The sequence below is a fragment of the Hippichthys cyanospilos genome, chromosome 6 (assembly GCF_059441005.1).
Source record: "Hippichthys cyanospilos isolate Australia breed blue-spotted pipefish chromosome 6, RoL_Hcya_1.0, whole genome shotgun sequence".
Classification (NCBI taxonomy): Eukaryota; Metazoa; Chordata; class Actinopteri; order Syngnathiformes; family Syngnathidae; genus Hippichthys; species Hippichthys cyanospilos.
The window spans coordinates 22,720,001-22,741,710 of NC_142374.1; the positions used below are offsets into that span (position 1 = coordinate 22,720,001).

The 21,710-nt window shown below is 39.6% G+C and overlaps 2 protein-coding genes across 4 annotated transcripts in view; both read left to right on the forward strand.

The window, feature by feature from the left end:
- plxnb2b (plexin b2b) overlaps positions 1-8,075 on the forward strand; it is a 199,932-nt gene extending 191,857 nt beyond the window's left edge. The window contains 1 exon segment of the mRNA XM_088416301.1: positions 1,183-8,075. Within this exon segment, the coding sequence (XP_088272427.1) occupies positions 1,183-1,287 (105 nt within the window). The 3' untranslated portion in view covers positions 1,288-8,075.
- A 3,468-nt stretch (positions 8,076-11,543) lies between these two features.
- The window catches only part of tubgcp6 (tubulin gamma complex component 6), a 28,052-nt gene continuing 17,885 nt past the window's right edge, over positions 11,544-21,710 (forward strand). Inside the window, exons 1-9 of one of the 3 annotated variants that reach the window (XM_088417831.1) lie at positions 11,544-11,814; positions 12,895-13,738; positions 13,922-14,085; positions 14,890-15,103; positions 16,774-16,932; positions 19,142-19,263; positions 19,388-19,451; positions 19,532-19,641; positions 20,640-20,731. In XM_088417831.1, the coding sequence (XP_088273957.1) occupies positions 12,953-13,738; positions 13,922-14,085; positions 14,890-15,103; positions 16,774-16,932; positions 19,142-19,263; positions 19,388-19,451; positions 19,532-19,641; positions 20,640-20,731 (1,711 nt within the window). In that variant the 5' untranslated portion in view covers positions 11,544-11,814; positions 12,895-12,952. Of the gene's footprint in view, positions 11,815-12,894; positions 13,739-13,921; positions 14,086-14,889; positions 15,104-16,773; positions 16,933-19,121; positions 19,264-19,387; positions 19,452-19,531; positions 19,642-20,639; positions 20,732-21,710 lie in introns of those variants that run through there. The other 2 variants (XM_088417833.1, XM_088417834.1) reach the window with 2 other exon arrangements.

The window sequence follows — 21,710 nt, forward strand, 5'->3', positions numbered from 1 at the left end:
TTTTTGGCACATTTTTAGTTGGTTTGTTAATTTCTGTTGTCTAAATAAACGAGAGGAGTGACCGCTGTATTATTATTTACTATTATATATTTGCGTATACAGTGATCCCTCCTACTTCGCGGTCTCAGTATCACGGTCTCAGTACTTCACGTTTTTTTCCAGAAAAAATGAAAAATATTTCAAAATAAAAAATCATTTAAAAAATGTGAAAAAATGTAAAAAAAAAATTGAAAAAAGCAAAAAAGTACATTATACAGTACTGTATCAATCAAATAACGAAGTAATAGTAGTTAATAACTATGTTAAGAATTCTTCAAGCGTTAGAGTTCGTGACGTTTGTATCTTATTTTGAAATGCATGCTTTTAATTTGTCGGCTCGCGTTGTATTTCCGTTTCCTGTTTATACGTTCTCTGTGTGTCATTCGGCTCGTTACGGTGACGTAGGGAATGACAACGTAAGCTCATATTTATAGTTTATTATCATTTATGTTGATAACGCACGCTACTGCCTATGTTTAGTAAGCGATGAGTGTTTATTCTGTTTGTGTTCATTTGTGTAGAGGTTGCACTTTACAGTTAGTAGTTGTTAGTCGTTGCTAACCCGATAATGTCGGCTAAAAATACAGTAAGTTCATAGATTAAGTGTTTATATGTTAGTTTACTGACTTTAAGATTGTTGTTGATTTATTATTCAACAGATACTACATGATACGCCATACATGAGCAGAAAAAAATGTGAAATTCAACGTGATGACTTGCGTACTCTTTGACCGGAGTCTCGGTGCAGATAACGAGTTCTGAGAACAAATTCTCAACAAACTAAGTAATATTAGTTATTTAATGAATATCCAATAATGTTAATAAGGATATTGTAATGTTAAATAATAGGAGAAAGGAAATAAAATACGCAAAAAAAAGGATTGTTTATGGTTGCTGCGGCTATATTGGGGCGTACATAGAAATCTAGGAACTGATACCCTACTTAGTGGGTTTCAGACTTCGCGGGGGGGTTGACAGCCCCCATTAACCGCGAAGTGGGGGGGAATCACTGTATAAAGCTACGAATGTGACGTCACGCATTCCACAACGCATTGCTCGAAATGTACACCACACCTTAGGAACGGCGACTATCGCCTCCCATGGCACGGAGGAGTACTACATCTTTTTTTTTTTTTTTCCTAGATCATCACCTCCCTGGACGAGGACCCGGCGGCGCAGAGTAAGCAGCTGACCCTGCGGCTCCAGCAGATCGCCGCCGCCCTGGAAAACAAAGTGACTGATCTCTAACGCGCCGACGGAGACGGGGCGGGATAATCGGTGGGATCCCGCCGCTGACTACGGACGGGGCTTATTTCTTCTTGTTTTCCGCTCGATAAATCACGGAGAGCGGCGTGCGCTTTATTGCCCTGGGACAATATCCTAATAATAATAATAACGTACTCCCGTGTGGCGTATCATTGATATGCATACGCAGAGAAAAAAAAAAAAAAGGTACGCCTTAACGCTCACTTGCCAAACCTCAAGCACGCAAAAGAGAGAGCGAAAGAACGAACGAAATAAGTCCCCGCGGCAGGAGATAATCAGATGTTCAATTTGTTTTTTTCTTCGGAGAATTGTACGATCTATTTTTTTTAATCCGTCTGTATCACCGGGAAAAAAGAGCTTTATAAGGAAACGGAAAAAAAAAATATCTTTTTAAAATAGGTCACCCGGTGGTGCGGATGGAGAAGGGGTGGTTTTAAACGCGCGCGCGCGCCGACGCCGTAAATCGGGCGCGAGGGCCGAGAGGCGCCCGCTTCCTGTCAGCGGACGCCCGCATTGACAGGAGCTCGCGCCCAAACTTTGACTGAGACCAAAGGGTCCTCGCACAAGGACAATGTACACGAATGACGGCTCAACAGTATATTTTTACCGTCGATTATTTTTGAAGCCGTTGCGTGCTTTTGTGGAAGCCACTAACAGCACAGTCTGTCTCCCTTTAGTGTTCAGTGCCATGGTACATTCCACTTCAAAAAACAAAGCACAGAAGAACATTTCAATGTTTTTTTTTGTTTATTTGTTTTGCCATTTTCTTCGGAACTCATTCACTGGCTGTTCAGTAAAAACTGATCGTTGACGTCTATAGCCGTCAATGGGAGTGAATGGATTCTGCTTGTACAGTGTTCCCTCGTTTATCGTGGGAGTTGCGTACCCAAAAACTAACCGAAATTCGTGGAGATATCTTTTTTTTTTAACCTTTGCTTCCTTTTTTTTTTGTGGTTAAAACAACAAATACAGTACATGATTTTTAGTGGGGACTGACATAGCTGTTTTTTTTCTTTCTTTTGGTTTAAAAAATAATTACATAAAATGTAACTTAAGAGGAGGACAAATATTTGGGGATTTTTATGCTTCTTTTACTTTGAAAAATGAAATACATAATTGTATTACATAATTTTAACTTAAAACTCAGAGTTTGAATTACCGTATTTTCCGCACTAATAGGCACACGGAATTATAAGGCGCACCTCAATCAATGACATATTTTAAAAAGTTTTCCATATATAAGGCGCACCAGATTATAAGGCCCACCCTCAATTAATGACATTTTAAAACGTTTTCAATCACAATATAGCAATACTCAAAGAATAATAGCTCAAATAATAACTCTAAACTCTCAATAGCATAATAGCTCAATGTCAATATGAGCGACCTTGTTCAACTGTAAACACGCAAAAGAAACATGTAAAGCTTACTTTATCGGCTCGTTCCCCATCTACTGATCCCAATCTCAATATTGATCCATATATAAGGCGCGCCTGATTATAAGGCGCACCATCAGCTTTAAAAAAAAAAATAGTAGTAGTTAGTTGTGTAGGTAGTTTGTTGTTCCTAAAAATATCAAGAAATAGAACTATAATTAGATGTAAAAAACAAAACAAAACAAAGACTATCAGGAAAAATCACCCAGTAAACCTGCAAAAAATTATGGTCATAAATGAAAATCACAAAAAAGTGTAAACATAATTATTGATTTTGGTTTTATTACGTGTTTTTGAGTTTGTTTCTTTTGTTAACAAAAATCAAGACAAACGATCAATATATTTTTTTTTTGATTGACCTGTCTCAAAAAAAAAGGAAGATAACAAGAAAAATAGCGAGGTATATCGGCGGTAGAAAATATTATGGTCATAAATGAAAATCTGCAATAGTGTAGCCGCAATAACCGAACCGCGAGGTCGCGTGGGAACACTGTACCTTTGTTCTTTTTTTTTTTTTTTTTTTTTTTTTGCTGCTAACTCTACGTTTACATTCACATCAGCCCTGCAATGATCTCCCATCAATTCTCATCATCTTACAAACATCGTCCGAATTTAGTAGGGTGTATTCTACGAAAAACCTCGTTAAGGTCAAAAATGTAATTGGAACAAACCACATCATGTCGCATATCAAATTAAAGGTCTCGCTAAAGGCTTCGTAGATCTGTAATTATTTTGTCAATATGCTCTTGTGTAATGACATTACAACATTATTTTTTTTTCGCTTGTAAAGGTCGCCAATATCCATCTACCAATACAAGCAAACCCTACTAAATTCTGTCAAAAACAGGTTCATCAATCATATCGACCTATGGTAGCAGTTCAGCAATAGAATAATAAGTTTGTATGTGATTAGTATTAAAATATTCCTGTGCCATTCTTTTTTTTTTTTAATGTATATCTGTTGTCCAAATATTCATCAAGCATCCTGCCTCTTGAAGCTATGTAATAGCCCTTTTGCTGATTGCTGTCAATAATCTGCCAGGTATGCAGTTGCTACTTAAACGGTACATATTGAACTAAATGGTTTGTAAATATTCGTTAAAAGTTTTTGGAATTATTACGTGAAAGCAGGGTGGGGCGAGTCGCCGTGACATTTCTTTGTCGGAAAAATGGAGGCGGATGATGATGATGTTTTGAGGACCTGACCGTTGTTGTAGTGGCAACGGTTGAGTGTGTACCGTGGTTGTGTGTGTACCCGACCATTGTTGTGGTTGCACCTATCCGTTGTTTTGTTTGTGCTTTTTTACATTTGCATTTGTGTGTACCTCGCGTATGTGTGTGTGTGGGGATCATACCTTGTGTGTGTGCCTGATCACGGTTGTGTCTATACCCTAAAAAGGTAACCCTACCCTGACCTTTACTTTGTGTGTTTCTCCCCATGGTTGTGTGTGCACTTGACCATATAACCATGGCTGTGTGTATACCATGTGTTACCACAGTTGTGTGTATCCCTATCTATGGCTATCTGTTTTCCTGACCACGGGTGTGTTTAAGACTCAACATTTCTGTGGCGAAATATTCCCATAAGTGTATGTGTCTGACCCTTGTTGTGTATATACCCAACCTTGGTTGTGTGTGTGTCTAACCAAGGTTGTGTATGTACCTCACCATTTGTGTCGATCTACCTGACCATGGTTGTGTATATACCTAATTACGGTTGTGTGTGTGCCTCACCTTAGGTGTGTACCTCATATGGTTGTGTATATACCTAACCATGGTTGCGTATATACCCAACCTTGGTTGTGTGTGTGTCTAACCAGGGTTGTGTATGTACCTCACCATAGGTGTCTATTTACGTGACCATGGTTGTGTATATACCTAATTACGGTTGTGTGTGTGCCTCACCTTAGGTGTGTACTTCATATGGTTGTGTATATACCTAACAATGGTTGCGTATATACCCAACCTTGGTTGTGTGTGCGTCTAACCAAGGTTGCGTATGTACCTCACCAGAGGTGTCTATTTACCTGACCATGGTTGTGTGTATACCTGACCATGGTTGTGTGTATACCTAATTACGGTTGTGTGTGTACCTAACCATGGTTGTGTATATACCCAACTTTGGTTGTGTGTGCGTCTAACCAAGGTTGCGTATGTACGTCACCATAGGTGTCTATTTACCTGACCATGGTTGTGTATATACCTAATTACGGTTGTGTGTGTGCCTCACCTTCGTTGTGTACCTCACATGGTTGTGTATTTACCTAACCATGGTTGTGTGTACTGCACCATAAGTGTACCTAATCATGGTTGGTTGTGTATGTATTTCATCATAAGTGTGTATTTACATCACCATGGTTGCGTATGTATCCAGCCATGGTTGTGTGTGTACCTTACCGCAGGTGTGTATCTACCTGACCCTGGTTGTGTATATACATAACTCTGGTTGTGTCTGTGTGCCTCACCTTAGGCGTGTACCTCACCATGGTGGTGTAAATTACACCTAACCATGGTTGTGTGTACCTTACCATGAGTGTATATGTACCTCACCACGGCTGTGTGTGTGTACCCAACCATTATTGTGTATGTACCTAACTATGGGTGTGTATGTACCTCACCGTAGTTGTGTATGTACCTAACTACGGTTGTACGTGTGCCCCACCATAGTTGTGTATATACTTCACCATAATTGCGTATATACCTAACCATGGTTGTGCGTGTACCTCGCCGTAGTTGTCTGTACCTCCCCGCGATCGTGCATGTATTTGACAATGGTTGCGTATACCTCACCACGGTTGCGTATACCTCACCACGGTTGCGTGTATACCTTTCCACGGGTGTCTATCTGGACCCCCTAGAATGTCAAAGCCTGCCTTTACCAGGGTGTGGAGGGGGGGCGTGCGCCGACCTGAAGCCTACCTGTACATCCAGAGCAAGAGCACTTGGCCCCGCCCGCCCACCGAACCCCCCCCCCAAGACTCAATCATCAGCCCGGGGACCGGGCCGGCGTCTCTATCGAATCCTCTCATTGGCAGTGGATGCAAGAAGCTTCTTTCAGAGCCTTTCTTTGACCAAAAATGTGCCTTATTGAATAGGATGATACATATAATGTTTCTAAATTATTCTCTTGGTAACCTATGATGACGATAGTGCTATAGACACAGCAATGTATTTGGATTTGTGATATTGTGCGTGCTGTCTAAAAATGCTATAGATGCCCTGCTGCAGCAATGTGTGCGTGTGTGTGTGTGTGCCAATTAGGGGTGGGCGTCGCGATGTTTTGCCGGCGGTATCACGATACGGCAAAAATTCCGATATTGCAGTGATTTCAACTCAGAGCAAAAAAATTGCATGATTTAACGCATTTTCAGAACCTAGTATTTGAAAACAAAGTACTTTAAATAATAAAGGGGTTAAATGTCTGGACTCTCTAAAAGAAGTATGAATACGTCTTTGGTATTGATTGAGTTTGCCAGATGTTAACGCTGTGAAGTTGTACTTAAATAATGACTATTCGAAAACAATGTAAGTAAAAATTTAACAAAAAAATTGAGTGCTGGTGAAAGCTAATATATTGAGCCAAAATTGACCTTTTTTTTAGGTGCAGAGCTTGTTGATACCAGCCACCGATACTACACAACCTATTCATTTGTGTCCACTGTCAATAGGTGCTCCTTAGTCGACTTGCTGTTAGCGTGTTCTCGTGCTCAAAGTCTTAATTGAATCCAAACACATGAGACATAATTGGAAAAGCCAGGATGTCCTCTCCTGAGGACATTAGGACTAATATTTAAAAATATGAAGACCAAAAAAAAAAATCCTTTATTTAAAATGTTCCAAAAACTTTGGTAAAAAAAAAAAAAAAAAAAAAAAAAAAGTGATCTCACTGGAAAGGTCATGATGTCCTCTACTGAGGACATCGGGACTTAGTAGGGTAACTCCAATGAGTAAAACTATAAAGACCAAAAACCTCTACAGTGGACACAAACGAATAGACATTTAAAGTATATCTATTTGAAAAAAGTGATATCAGTCACTCCATATAAGAAAGTGTCAGTTATGTGTTGGACAAAGTGAAAGACAACTGAACTGTATGTTGTTTTTTTTTTTTTTTTTATAGTACCAAAAGCCTTTGAAGAATCATCGCAATATTGGAAGAAAACCGTCATCATATCTCTGTAGAAAGCGATATCGGAAAAGCATCCGTATCCCCCGTGTATCGTCCGTACGGATATCGCATCCCACCCCGACTGCCAATAGGCTGAGTACATTTCATGGTGATTTCTTGACGTGCGCGTTTCTTTTGGGTGTCTGTGGTGTGAGCTTTGTAGGCCAAAAAAAATAAATGAAAAAAAAGCCAAATTTTGGGGTTTCCCATTCTATTGTTGAACATTCCTGAACAAATCAAAAACAAGCGTGGCGCAGGGGGCGGGGTTTTCTTCTGTAGACTTTGGAGTAGAGCGCAAAAATTGTTCCAGTGGTGTTTTTTTTTTTTTTTTCGCTATTCCACGGCGCGTGCGATAAATGACTTAATACCTATACTCGACAAATGACCTTTCTTACTGCTGTGCAGTTATTATTTTTATGATTTCTCGTTTCCTATACCGTATCGATCTTTGTAAAACATGTTGAAATACTGTATTCTGACTGTATACTCCTATGCATTGAGTCCCGGAAGATAAAAAAAAAAAAAAGAATAGAAAAAAAGCCTATTTGTTGAGTCTTTTTGTCGCGTTAATTGAATTTAACCAACATGGTCCGTGTGTGTGTGTGTGTGTGTGTGTGTGTGTTTGTGTGTGTGTGTGTGTGTAAAGCTCTTACACCCCGATTTCATCATGCCCTTGAAATGGCGCCGCGTTTCTTCTGACTTCTCCGATAGCGATTGGCTTGAATTGAAAGTGTCTCCGCCCATGAATATTGCATGATTTACAATCACCTAGGACCGCCCACTCCCATTTGCCGCACGGCCATTTTCTTTTTCAAGTTAACTGCTATTTATTCAGCTGGTTTCCCGGCGCCCGACTCGGAATTACAGTACGGTATTTTCCGCGCTATAAGACGCGCTTTCAATGGATGTCCTATTTTAAAAGTGTTTTCGCCGCATTATAAGGCGCGTAGAATAGAAGCTGCAGTTGTGGCTGGAGTTGCGTTGTGCATCCACTAGATGGAGCTGTGCTAAAGGGAATGTCAACAAAACAGAAAAGTCAGTCAAAATTTATTCATCGACATTATATGGAAAGAAGACGACTGGTGGAAAAAAAATACACATAACCAAATTTTAATAGCGCTTTCTGGGATCTTGACTGGTAAAAAAAAAAGGAAAATAGATAATATTAAACCTATAACACCTTGCACCTTGTCCCCACATAAATTACTTCAAAACTGAAGCGTATATTGCATATCAAAATTTCAATAGTAGAAATGTATAACTGAAACACAGTGGTAAAAAAAGAATTTACATTGTGATCAAGTCATTTATTTTATCTTCCTCAAAAAAGGAAAATAAAGATGAACATGTTGCATTTGATTTGCTCTTAATTTGAAAATATTCTTATGTTTGTGTCATTATATTGAAAAGCATTAAATCAGGCAAAAAAATGCTTCATGTTGAGTTTAATTTCCTCTTAATTTGAAAGAAAATATTATCCCCACATAAATTGCTTCAAAATTGAAGCATATATGTTATATCAAAATTTCAATTGTAAAAATTACATTTATAACTGAAACGCAGAGGTAAAAAAAGGATTTACATCATGATCAAGTCATTTTAATTTCATTTTATTTTTTCGTCCATCCAAAATGGAAAAAAAAGATGAAAATGTTGCATTTGATTTGCTCTTAATTTGAAAAGACTGTTATGTCTGTGCCATTATATTAGGCCAAAAATAAAATGGCATCATGTTCCATTCAATTTTCTCTTAATTTAAAACACAATGTTATGTTTGTGCCATTGCATTTAAACAGACAAAAATTCTTCATCTTCCATTTGATTTGCTTTTCATCTGAAAAGAAAATATTAAGTCTGTGTCATTGCATTAAAAAGCATCAAATTCACCAAAAAAAAAAACACTTCATGTTTATTTTGATTTGCTCTTTATTTAATTTTGCTCTTCATTTGAAAAGAAAATGATTTTCTTGCCATTTCCTGACCTGTCTGCATCATAAAACATCTTGTCTTTGAAGCGTATATTTTCCACCGTCTACTAACTTCAATAGAATGAATATTTGCACAGTTCCGCCCCCGCCAACCAGTCCCAAAAAAAAAAAAATGCAACTTTCTTTTGCACAGGTTACACTGATCACAGAAAGTCTCCCACACACACCGGGTGGCCCCTCAAAGTCCCAGTTGCGAACACACCCCCATTTGAGAATCCCCGCCTGGTCCATTAGAGAAGGCCAAGTGCTAAAACTTGACATGTTTATTTGCCTCCCGCTTGTATTCCACTCAAATTTGGAGCACGGCTACCTGCATTAATATTGTCAGTCTTCATAAAGCGCGCGAGGCCATCTAATATAACAAAGCTCGGCAAAATCAGCCCAGAATAGAAATGGGCGCCCGCCATCCCCGTCGTCCGCGCCGAAGGTTGACGAATGACTGCGAAAACATTAATTAGGCGCTGACAGCTATGCGTGAAACGGGAATAAAGAAAGATGAGGGGACAAAATTGCTCGCTATCCACTGCCTAACTAGCACGACTGGCTGCGGACCGTCGCCGATGCGTCGGGGTACGCTCCGAAAGGTGAGGAGCTGCCCTTACTGGTCGGTCAGGACGACCGATTAATCGGCTAATTTATCCTAATCAAAAAAGGCCATTTTTATATATATATATATATATATATATATATACATATATATATATATATATATATATATATATATATATATATATATATATATATATATATATATATATATATATATATATATATATATATATATATATATACACAGTATATATATACGTCCATATATATATATATATATATATATATATATATATATATATATATATATATATATATATATATATATATATAGTGTATATATATATATAGTGTATATATATATATATATATTATATATATATAGTATATATATATATATATATATATATATATATATATATATATATATATATATATATATATATATATATATATATATATATACAGTACTGTGTTTATATTTTATATATTATAGACATATATATGAATATAACATATATTTATTTTCTTTAGACAACATAAGACATAGATCTTCACACCCCCCCCAAAAAATCTTTAAAAAGAAAAGAAAAAAAAGTCAAAATTTTGACCATTTTTTTCCCCCAAGCAGTTTCCAGAATTTTATCCTGCTAAATTTTAGAATTTAAGATAAGTCCATATTAGGTGTGTCATCATTGTTACAGCCAAGTAAAAAAATCAAAAAAAAAAAAAAAAAAAAAACAATTATTGCCGTTTTTTTTCTCTCTGTTGTGAAATTAAAGGTCAATGTTGTTGTTAAGTCGTAATATATGATATACATTCTTTTTTTTTTTAAACATATCCATGTCAGTTGGACCTTATTTGTTAAGGTTGTCATTTAAAAAATAAATAAATAAAAGGAAGCAGGTGATTATCATTTTTTTTTCATTTTTTTTTTAAGTTAAACGATTACTAAAGGACACTGTACTGTAGATGAATCATGTTATGTATCCCGCTATATTTCATTATCCAGCGTCCAGAATATTATTCCGGCAAATATACCAGTATCCACCTAAAAAAAAAAAAAAGTCATATTTGCTGCGCTCTATTTGTTACCGAAAAGTTCGATTAGCTAAACACATCTGTAGCAATATGCACGTTAATGCATTTGATAATCAGCCCCTCTGGGGAGCCGAAGGTATTTTATTGATTTTGTTGTTGTTGTTTTTCTTGTTAATAGATAAACATTGATTGTGAACTGCTCCAGGGGATGTACATGGCACAGCTGCATGCTGCTATATTGCACTTTAATATCGATGCTTTATATGATTGTGACTGAGACTCGTCGTGTTATTAAGAGTTGGATTAAAATTTAAAAAAAAAGAAAAGAAAAGTTCACCATTGAAAGTCCAGTGACCTAAAGCGTGCTAAAGCTTTACTTTAAGTCCTGAATTCAGTTTTTCAGTGCAAATGAGGACAATTGCAGAAAGTTTTCTTCCTGCGATGTTTTTTTTTTTTTTTTAACTTGGAGCCTAAATTCTGCGCAGGATTCTTGTTTACAAGTTGGCAGCCTTTCACCTCCACCTGCTTCGAAACATTCTAATTAGACGTTTCTCTGATTTGCAGGGTTACCTTTGGGGAAGAAGCGAGGCAACTCGCTCTTATCATGAATAATATATAAATGCATGTTCAGATGCTTGATTTTTAATCAAATTAGAGTTTTTTTCCCCCCCAGTTAGCTACATGAGTCACACCAACAATTTATAGCCAAGTTTCTGCCGTCATTTGCGAATAAAAAATCCAAAGTATTTTCTCTTTTTTGTTCCTCTTGAGCCCACGATTATGGCGCAAGAGACATGTCTAATAATAAAAGGAGAGCGCACGAAAAACGTCAAGTAATTTGTTTATTTAACTTTTTTTTAATCGAGTTTGGAAGTTTTCGATTTTGCTGTCTCCACTTGAACGCCTCAATGCCAAGAGCGGAGGTTACGAACGACGCGCTTGACCAATCAGTGTGGACTAAACAAAACATTGACCAATTGACGCCTGCATAGTTTTTTTTTGTCCAATCACGGCCAAGAAGCTGCTCTCCTCTTCCTGATGTGGGAACCTGCGAAATGAATGACAGGCTAAACATTGGGAATTCACACGAACTTATTTTGAGTTTCAAATGCAAGAAATTCGCGCAATAAAATATAATTTTGCGCTGAAAAATAAGGCTAATAGCAGGTTCGGAACGGGACGCTCACGGACTCCAAAGCGGGATCACTAATGGACTGTCGGTTTGATGCTAAAAACAACTGTTAGCATGAGCTAGCATGCTGGAGGGACGACTGTCGAAAAAGGAAACTCCCTGCAGAATGAGGAGACAACAATGTGCATCGTGAAGGTAAACATATTATTCAAAAACGCCTGATTCATTCGGAAATCACGCCGATATCTCATGTTTTGATATCGGGCAGTTTAGCTCGGGGTAGCTGCAGCTAGCTTGTCGCCAAAAACAGCGATCTCTCGTTAATCGCGGAGGTTACCTTTCGTAAAAATACCCTAAGTAATCGAAATCCGCGAAGTACGTCTTAAACTTTTGTTCTTATTGTGTTCCCTTATGTGGTTTGTTGAAGAAAAAAAACACAAAAAAACGGTTTTGTTGTTGTGTGATCAGACTTAGAAAAAGATAAAATATGAAGAGAAATAGATACATCTGACATTTCATGTAGCAACGGTTTGATTAAAAAAATACATTTTTTGGCTCATCTAACTTATTAGGACGAATAATTGCGACATAGGCCTGCAAGTGATAATGTTATGGTCATAATTAATAGTTTGCAATGGATTTAAGCTGCAATAACAGGGCTGTCATGTAGCGAGGGAATGCTGTATGTGCAATGCATCCGGAAGGTTATTTTATCATTGCATTGTAGTATTTTTCGAACTACAAGCCACAACTTTTTGCTCACGATTTGTGTCCAGCGGCTTATATAGTGCAGTGTGACTTGTCTGCGTTTTTTTTCTTCTTGCCACCATTACACAATCCACCAGTAAAGCAAACTTGTGTATCTGTTCAAGATGACAATTTATGGAACAACTATGAAATAGAATTGAAAAGTTGTGAATCAATAGCTCTGCTCAAAAAGAGTTTTGAGAATATAGTATTAGAAATATAACAACAATGTATAAATAGAATAAGAACTTGTATAAAAATACGTGATGTGCAAATTTTACATATGTATAAAATTGTATTATATATGTTTTATTGTATATATGAATTACATGCAATGTGTTTATATGTCCCCTAAAATAATTAATTAAACAAAGAGAGGCAGAAGAAGGCGCTATTTAAGAAAACTCAATTTAACTCTGCAGTATTCGATCTTTTTCAATATCCGATGTTATGAGCTGCACGTTATAGTCTTTTGCGGACCATAGCTCGAAAAATGCGGTAATTAATTTTTTCTTTCACACTCTCAAGATACTCTAGCGTGAAGGAATATTTCACGATCTACCCGTCTGCAGGAGGAAGCGCCACCATGTACACGAGCCCTCGACATCACACCAAGTCGAGCTGCAGCACCAGCTCCAGCATCACGGAGCTGCTGGGCGCCCTGTGCGAAAGCAGCCTGGCCGGGGTTTCGTGGAGGCGTCGGTCCTCGGGAGGCGTCTCCAGAGAAGGCTTCCGCAAAGCCCTGAAGAAGCGAGCCTACGGCGCCCTGCTGTCCAAACTCTTCCAGGATGGCCCCAAAGCACCCGCCGCCTCGGGGCCCGCCGCCAACTGGCCTCCTAGGAACCGAGTCCTGATGATATGTTTTGACCTGAGGGTATCGGGCTGCAGGGAGGAAGCCGAGAGGCTGGAGGAGCTGCTGGAGAAGCTTCCGGCAGGGGGCGCCTCCGGCCTTAGCGAGGTGGATTCCGTTCTGGAGCTTCTGGTGCACCTGGCCGGCTCCTCGCCCCCGCCGCCGCCCTCCTTCGGTCGGGACTACATGAGGCGGGAGAGGCCCGTGGTGCGGAGGCCCGCGCCTTGGTCCTACCTGAGCGAGGAGCTGCAGAAGCTGGAGGCCCGCGCGTGGGCGCTCGTGTGCGGGGAGGAGTGGGCGTCCGTGGAGCGCCTGTGTGGATCTCAGAGCTTGATGGAAGCTCGGCCGGGTGCCGGCTTGATGGCTTTCAGGACTAAAGTGGACATGGAGGAGAAATTCCAGAAGGAAACCAGGTTGACCTTGTTTGGGGCCTTGCAGCACACTCGCACGTCAGACCTGGACATCAGACTGGACATTCCTCCTGTGCCCGGCAACGCAGATGTCACTGGGCTCGCTATAAGGGTAAAACTCTTGTTTCTGTGCTTTCACTGCCCCGCAACGGTTAGTCAAATAATTCACATGACTATTTTGATTCCAAAAGAAATCACGTTTTAATTACGTTAGTCATCCTAGCCTCAGATTCACAGGGTTCCTTTTTCCCGAGCGGCAGGTATGACGCCATACGCATTTTTGTATTTGATTCAGGTTCCGCCATGTTTGGATCAATCCGACGATGAAGGCTTCCAATCGGCGTCCAACCTGACCCCGGACTCTCAGTCGGAACCCAGTCCCGTCCCTGAGGTGGACGTGTGGGAGGCGCTGCGGACGTTCGAGCCAGGAGTCCGCTGCTGCTGGGAGTCTGTCGGATGGTGAGGCTTCATTCGCCTGGCTAGAGGTTCTCTCCGTTCGGCTTCGGATGGTTCCGCGATTGGCTTTGACCTTCGTGCACTATTTTGTTGGCAGCGTTGCATAAAGCAACAACTCACATTCTGAGTCCTCATATGCTAAAACATGGCAATTTCCACCAAATAGGTTCTGAAAATATTTTGGATGAATATTTGTCTATCTAGCTAGGTAGCTAGCTAGCTACAGGGCTAGCCACTGACTAGCTAGATGTTCTAGCTGCTAGCTAACTAGCTAGGGCTAGCTAGCTTGCAGCTAGAACATCTAGCTAATCAGTTTGATAGAACATTATCTATCTATCTATCTATCTATCTATCTATCTATCTATCTATCTATCTATCTATCTATCTATCTATCTATCTATCTATCTATCTATCTATCTATCTATTGAGATCGAGTATTAACAGGCTGATAGATCTATCTATCTATCATCCATCCATCCATCCATCCATCCATCCATCCATCCATCCATCCATTCATCTATCAATCAAGATCGAGTATTAACAGGCTGTTAGATCCATCCATCCATCCATCAATCAATCATCCATATGGGTACTTGCGATGATGTGAGATATACTTTGAGTTACAAGCGTGGTCGCAAAACAAATGAAGCTTCCATGTCAGGGCACCGCTGTAATTCAAACTGAAGTGTGCCGTTTTTGCCGTCATTCAAGATACAGTTGTGACAATTTTCGTCCTTCCACAATTATAACCTCTATCAGTTCCAAACAAAGAAAGTCCAATCCTGTCCCCTACGCGCGCGCGTCCAGGCCGCCCGGCAGGAGGGAGTCCCTGTACCTGAGCGAGAGCGGCAGAGAGGCCTTCGACCAGCTCTACCGCCTGTGGGACGGCGAGATGCGGGTGGTCAGCGGCGGCGTGCCGTCCCCGCTAATCCCGCTGCCCGTGGACTCTCAGGAGGAGCTGGTGGCCGACCTCCTCAATGTTCTGATCGGCGTGGCCTCCACCACCTTTCCGCTCAACCAGGTACCGCCTTGTCCCTGTTGGCATGTCCACCGTAACAGGACGTACGGTAGCAGACAAAAGTTTGGAAACGCTCTCTGTCTCAGTGTTTATTCGTGATTGAAACATTTCAGCAATATGGCAAACTCGGGAGGTTTTCTGAGGATTTTCCCTTCCATTAAATTTTGATTTTAATTTATCCTTCTTTAGGTCTTAGCAAAAGGTGAAAAGATTAAATTTGCCCTGAACAAAATATACTAATTGTGTCAAACCTAAAGTGAGCCGTTTGTTGTGAAAAATCTAATTTTATTTATCAAGGATAGAGTGATTATCAACGGCGATATATCGTATTTAGCTTTTTTTTTGTTTTGTATAAATCTGACGGCCGATGGTAAATTAGGAATTAGCTGCTCAGGAAATTATTCGTTTTATTTTTGTCTTTAGATAAGATTTTTCTGACATTGGAAACACACTGCAACGTTTTTTTAAATTACAATAAATATTTTTTTTTCACTGCAGAGCTTTTTTACAATTTTAATTTTTTGAGACATACCGATGACCTTGAACTTTTTTGTCAAGATCTTTACAACAAACATGCATTTTGTTTTATTCACTCAATGCCAAAACCATATTTTTACGTCGTTTTCAAGATTCTTAGACAATTTATTCAGACACTATTTATTTATTTGTTTGTTCATACATATAGAAAACTAATTTGAGACCTTCCTCGCTAATATTTGAAAGAATAAGTCTTAATTAACTGTCTGGGCTTTGTAAAGACGGATAAATACGTCTTTGGGATTGAATGAGTTGAAAAAACAAAGATGTTAGATAAACCTAAAAAGTTGATCACTAAACATATGCTTAAAAAAATTCAAAACAGTTGGAAACGTAATGTGCAAATGAAGCCTCATATTCCCCTTTTGATATATTTATTTTGTTTTTCTAGATGGCACTCATGGTTTTAAGATGCAGTGGAAATGACAATTGAATGCATCTCCATGTCACTAGCTATTACTTTTAAACCAATGGCGCCATCTAGAGGAGTGAAAAAAAATCACAGTCGATTCATGAGGTTTCATTTTCCCATCACGAACGAAAGTAAGTATCGGTTCCAAATAAAGTGTATCGGCCCCGATTAAAAAAACAAAACAAAACTACTGTAAACATATCCTTCTCTCTTATTGGTCCCTTCTTTCTTATCTTTAGGTTTTTCAATCGATACTCGTGCTGTGCAATTCCAACAACAGCAGAAAGCGCGAGCATATAAAATATCCCATTAAAAATTCAACTCATTACAGCAAAAAATTAAATCACCAGGGAGCTTTTTTTTTTCTGCTTCCCCATAAAGATTTTATATACCTCCAGTAGATGAGAGTTCTTTCTTTTTACGGCGTCTTTTTGTGTCACGTCTTTTTGTGTTACGCTGTCACGTAAAGCCCGTGCGGTCCTTGCGCCCTGCAAAATTGCATTGAAGCATATTATGTCTCCCACAAGAGTGCTGGCCAGCAACTTCTCATCAAAAATCCATAAGAAGGACAACAAACAGCAAAGAGTCGCTCTCATGTATTAATAACGCACAAATCGCAATGGACGTGACTGTCGGTGAAATGTCATCTCTTTCACACAGACACTTTCATAAATCTTATTAGTCGGAACAAACTTGTGTGTCATTTGTTGCCGGTCCTCCCAAGAGCGTGGAGTTCGACGTCCGACCCGGCGTCTGCGTGTCGGGAGCCTCTCCGGAAAGCGTGGCTCGTCTTTTGGGGGAACTGGCCCGGTACGGAACCTACTACCTGAGGCTCAGCCGCTTCTCCTCGCAGAGCCCGGAAAAAAGGGGGCTGGTCTTCCAGGTATGCACCTTCACCACCGTCATCACGTTTTTTGACATTTTCTTCACAAGGTTAAGGTTGTTTTTTGAGTCTAGATGGCAGCGGTAGAGTTGGGTGCTTACAGGACTCAAAAAAGCCGATCAAGCAGACTGAGGGCCGGAATACATCTAAAAATAGTCGAAAAAAAGACAGCCATTGCTTAAATTTTAACGTACCCCTGAATTTCTGTAAAATCTTGAAAATTTAGGACTTAAAAATAGAAAAACGTGTCTAATAAACGCAATTTTCGCTTATTTACATCCTTACCTAGTTTTGAAATCAGAGGCTGGTAAAAACTGTTCAAATGATAGATCTGGAACATATCTATTTATTTATTTTTAAGACAACCTGCAAGTTTAGCTAGAAACTTGAAATCAAATCAGCATTTGGCGGGCCACATAAAATGATGTGGCGGGCCGGTTCTGGCCCCCGGGCCTTGAGTTTGACACATGTGCTCTAGAGCTATTAACTCACTGAAGTAACAACAAAACAAAAACTCACTGAAAATATCAATGATGGAACTCCTATAATACTGTGCTTTTTATTCTGTAATATTCAATTTATTACACATTTTTATTTCACCCGAGGGAAATTTTGAAACAACTTGGGCTTTTTGGTGTTTTTGATGTGTGATAGCAAAGGAAAAGCATACCAAAAAAAAAACACTAGGAGACTAAAATGTTGCATAGATTATCAAATGATTGCAAATGGGAGGTCGAGGGGTACGCCCTATAGGTGTCAAATTTAGCCCATTTCGGGCTCATTTACTGCCATTCAGAATTGGAAATATTGTCTATTTTGGTCATATTGAAATCCCAATGTTTTGTCATGCATTTCCCCCGATTTTTGCATTAATTCTTTCAATGGCAACCCGTAAACGGGGCTCAATATACATTTTTGTGTTGACACCCCAAAAACAGCCAGGTGGCTCGAGCGGCCAACTTATGAGATTTTCGGCTGATTAATTGGTAGCGGTTGAACAATGAAGCCTCGTGAACCACTTTTGATAGTTTTCCTCCTCTAGGTGGTTTTAAAAAATGCATTGCATTGCTTTAGCCCTCATCTTTAAACCGAGAGCACCATCTTGAGGAGTAAAAAAAAAAAAAGGTGTTTCATGAGGCTTCATTTTCCCAACACCAGCAATCAGTATTTTTGTCTACCAAATTATCAGCATAAGCCTAAAAAAAATCCGTATAAGATGGGCCCAAATTAAAATAACTAATGTACGTGAGCGCACTCTCGCACATGAGCGCGTTTAATCATTTCTCGTGTTTAAATTAAGGCAAATTTGCATCCCACTCCACAGCCCTAGACAGGGCTCTTCATGTAATTGTCAACAAGATTGTTGGAGTAAGATTTAATTGAACATTAAGTTGTGGGGAAACAAGCTTTTTAATTAACTATCTTCTGCCATGATAAATTGATACAAATAGAACAGTTTAAGCGTCCCGAGAAATGTCAATGAAGTGCCGTTTAATGATTACTAATCAAGAATTACAAACATGTCTTTTAATGTGCGTTCTCATCATCTCGATCAAAATGTGCAAAAAGGAACCTTTGGTCCAATTTAGTATCACTAGTAATGGTGCTTTTTTGATTTCTTTCTGTCACTATACACATAATATATATATATATATATATATATATATATATATATATATATATATATATATATATATATATTTCTGCTCTTAGGTGGCACTTAAAGATGCAGTGGAAATTGAACCGAGATTATCGTTCAGTGCACAAATATCAAACCAATAGAGCACTGTAGTGATGAACTGTGACCATTGGGTGGCAGTGTTTCTCACATTGCGGAAGAAAGCCATATATTCTACGCATACACTTCATACACGTTGTAATTCTAAGTAAGGAATGAAAATCAAATTTTCACACGATTCTAGCCATGTTTACATAGACATAGCACACAATATTTTGTCGGCCTTGAAAGATGAGTGAAAATGCTAAAAAAATGGCGGGCATTCAAGGGGTTGCCTTTTTCGATAACGCTGGGCACGTTGCCATTTAGAGGAGCAAAAAAATCAAATACGCTTCATGAGACTTCATTTTAATCACTACAGTTATCCGGGCAAAAATGGCCTCCTTTTTGAAATCTCCTGTAATAATCAATAATTCTGTCCACATTAAGGTCGTCTGATGTTTTACGACAGCGTTTCTGTGTGCGTTGAAGGCGTTCACGGGCGGTCTTCGGAAGTATTTGCACTACTACCGAGCGTGCGTTCTCAGCACGCCGCCCAAACTCAGCCTGCTGACCATCGGCTTCGTCTTCCGCAAAGTGGGCCAGCAGCTCAGGTGAAGTCCCTGTTTTGGGGCTATGAGCGAGCCCCCCCGTCAATTTAAAAGCATTCCCGTGCAATTAGATGAAAGGAGAGCGGACCTTGATGTTAACGAGCCGCCGGCCGCGCTTTCATCTCAGGTATCTGTCGGAATTGTGCCGCGTGGACGGGCCTCCGGGTTGCGACCGGGCCGCCTTCCCCGTGGTAAATCGCTTTTCATCTACGAGCGCGCCGGCCGCCGCGGACTTTCCGAAGGCTCAAAGCGGCTCGCCGTTTGCTTTCAGGGCGTGAAGCTGCTCTCGCACCTGTACAACGAAGCCCAGAACAACTGCAGCAACGAGAACTACCCGGTGCTGCTGTCGCTCCTCAAGAGCAGCTGCGAGCCGTACACCAGGTCAGCGCTCGCCGCCGTTTAGCGCCAATACCGTAATTCTCCAAATATAAGACACTTTTTTTTTCCCCCCAGATAAATTAAGGCCAAAAGTATGTGTTCGTCCTATAAACAGAGACTTTTTAAAAAAAATTCGACTCAGATTCATCCGTTAGCCTAATAAGTCAATCAATCAATCAATCAAATTTTATTTATATAGCCCTAAATCACCGAAGTCTCAAAGGGCTTCACAGAATGAAAAGAGGTCATACAGAGACATCTTTTCAATGTAAGGTACACAACAGCATCCCCTGTCAAAGCTGTGCATTTTTATAGCTGCCATATTCTTACTTACAATAATTACGGTAATGGGACGAGTTAAAGGGCCGACATCAATTGGCTGTCAGCGACCATTGCCCGTTGCCGCTAGGTTGCCGGAGGTTGTTAACGGCATTATTTTCACTAAAAGAAGCGAGCAGGCTGAACCAACGTCCGAGTCCATCTTTGCTCACGCACATGAATATTATTGAAAGAGTTAATTATTCATTCAATCATGTAAAAGTTATCATGTCTCCATCTGATTCAATAAGAGCGCACCGGTTTGAGAATACCGTGAGGAACGTTTGACTCGTTTATTAATTGCGGTCTTTTAATACACGCACAATCATAAACTTAGTGGAACACGGATCGTGCACATATTGAGGTATTTATGGAAAAAAAACTCAAGCCACGTCGCGAAAAAGGAAAAGCACTGGTGAGGTGTTCACTGGCTGCTCACAATGTGGGAAAACTGAAACGCACAAACAAATATAGAACTTATAAGAAATTATGAAGGATTCACAAAGATAACATTTGCTATAGTTTTTACATTGTTGCCCAATTGTCGGTGCATCCGGTAGCATAGAAAACACCAAAATTTGTAAAATTAAGGGTGCGTCTTATACACAAGTGTGTCCTATATTCGGGGAATATCGCTAATCCCGCCTGCTTGACCTAATTGTGCGTTTTTTCTCTTTTTACAGATTTGTGTCCGACTGGGTGTACAGCGGCGTGTTTCGAGACGTTTATGGCGAGTTTATGATCCAAGTCAATGAAGAGTATCTCGGCTTCAGAGGTATTTATTTTAATAGTTGATCACTTGGCGCTACGGGGGGGGGGGGTCTAAAATAGGCTGGTACTGAATGAATACGCAAAAGTCCTTAAAATCTATGCAGCGTATTTGTTCTTGAACAAGTAAAGAAAAACGGTTCTTTTTTGGATACGATATGGCTGCTCTTGTTCTTTCATATTATCCAGCGAATCAATTACCAATCGATGACCAAAATAATGGAAAGCAAAAGTCTCCCGGTAACACACACACACACACACACACACAAAGACGCATACACACCGATTGTTCTCCCGCTTTCATTTCATCCGAAAGCCGCGTCTCAAACTGCGAAATCCTTTGAGAGGAATTCTCCTACGGAAAAAGAATGATTTCATTATGTTTCTTTCATTGCCCCGCCGCGTTCGTCCTTGCGCCCGTGAAGAATTGCATCAAGTTATTGGACGCTAATCAGCATCGAGCAGAAGCGCGAGGCATTCAAAATCCAGCCGTGTTTTGTCTGTAATTTCTGGTCAATAAAAATTTTGTATAGCTTTTGTTGGTTCTACTTCAGCTCCCCCGTGTCAAAGAAAGCCTTCTCTTCAAATTTAAAAATGCAATTGAGTGTTTTAGGTGGCACACGGGAAGTTGTGCAATATTTCTATGATTTTGCCTACATTCTGGGTATTGTAATGTTACTTCCGGTAGCCCTAGCGGCGGATGGAGTAACTACACCAGCAATGCCTCAAGACTGTTAAAACTGGGGCCTTATGGATTTATTTTTTATTTTTTTAGGCTGATGCTGAAAAAAGCCGGTTTCCGATTAAATAAATAAATACAAAAAGTCGTGGATAAAATTAATTTTGTTTCCTCCCATCGCGTCTATCAATTATTTGCAGATTTTCAATGGCTTGGTACGTTGTCCCCACAAATAGTAGCGGCCAAACATGAAATATGTTTAAAAAAAAAACCAAAAGTTCCAAAAGTAAATAATTCGCGTCCCATT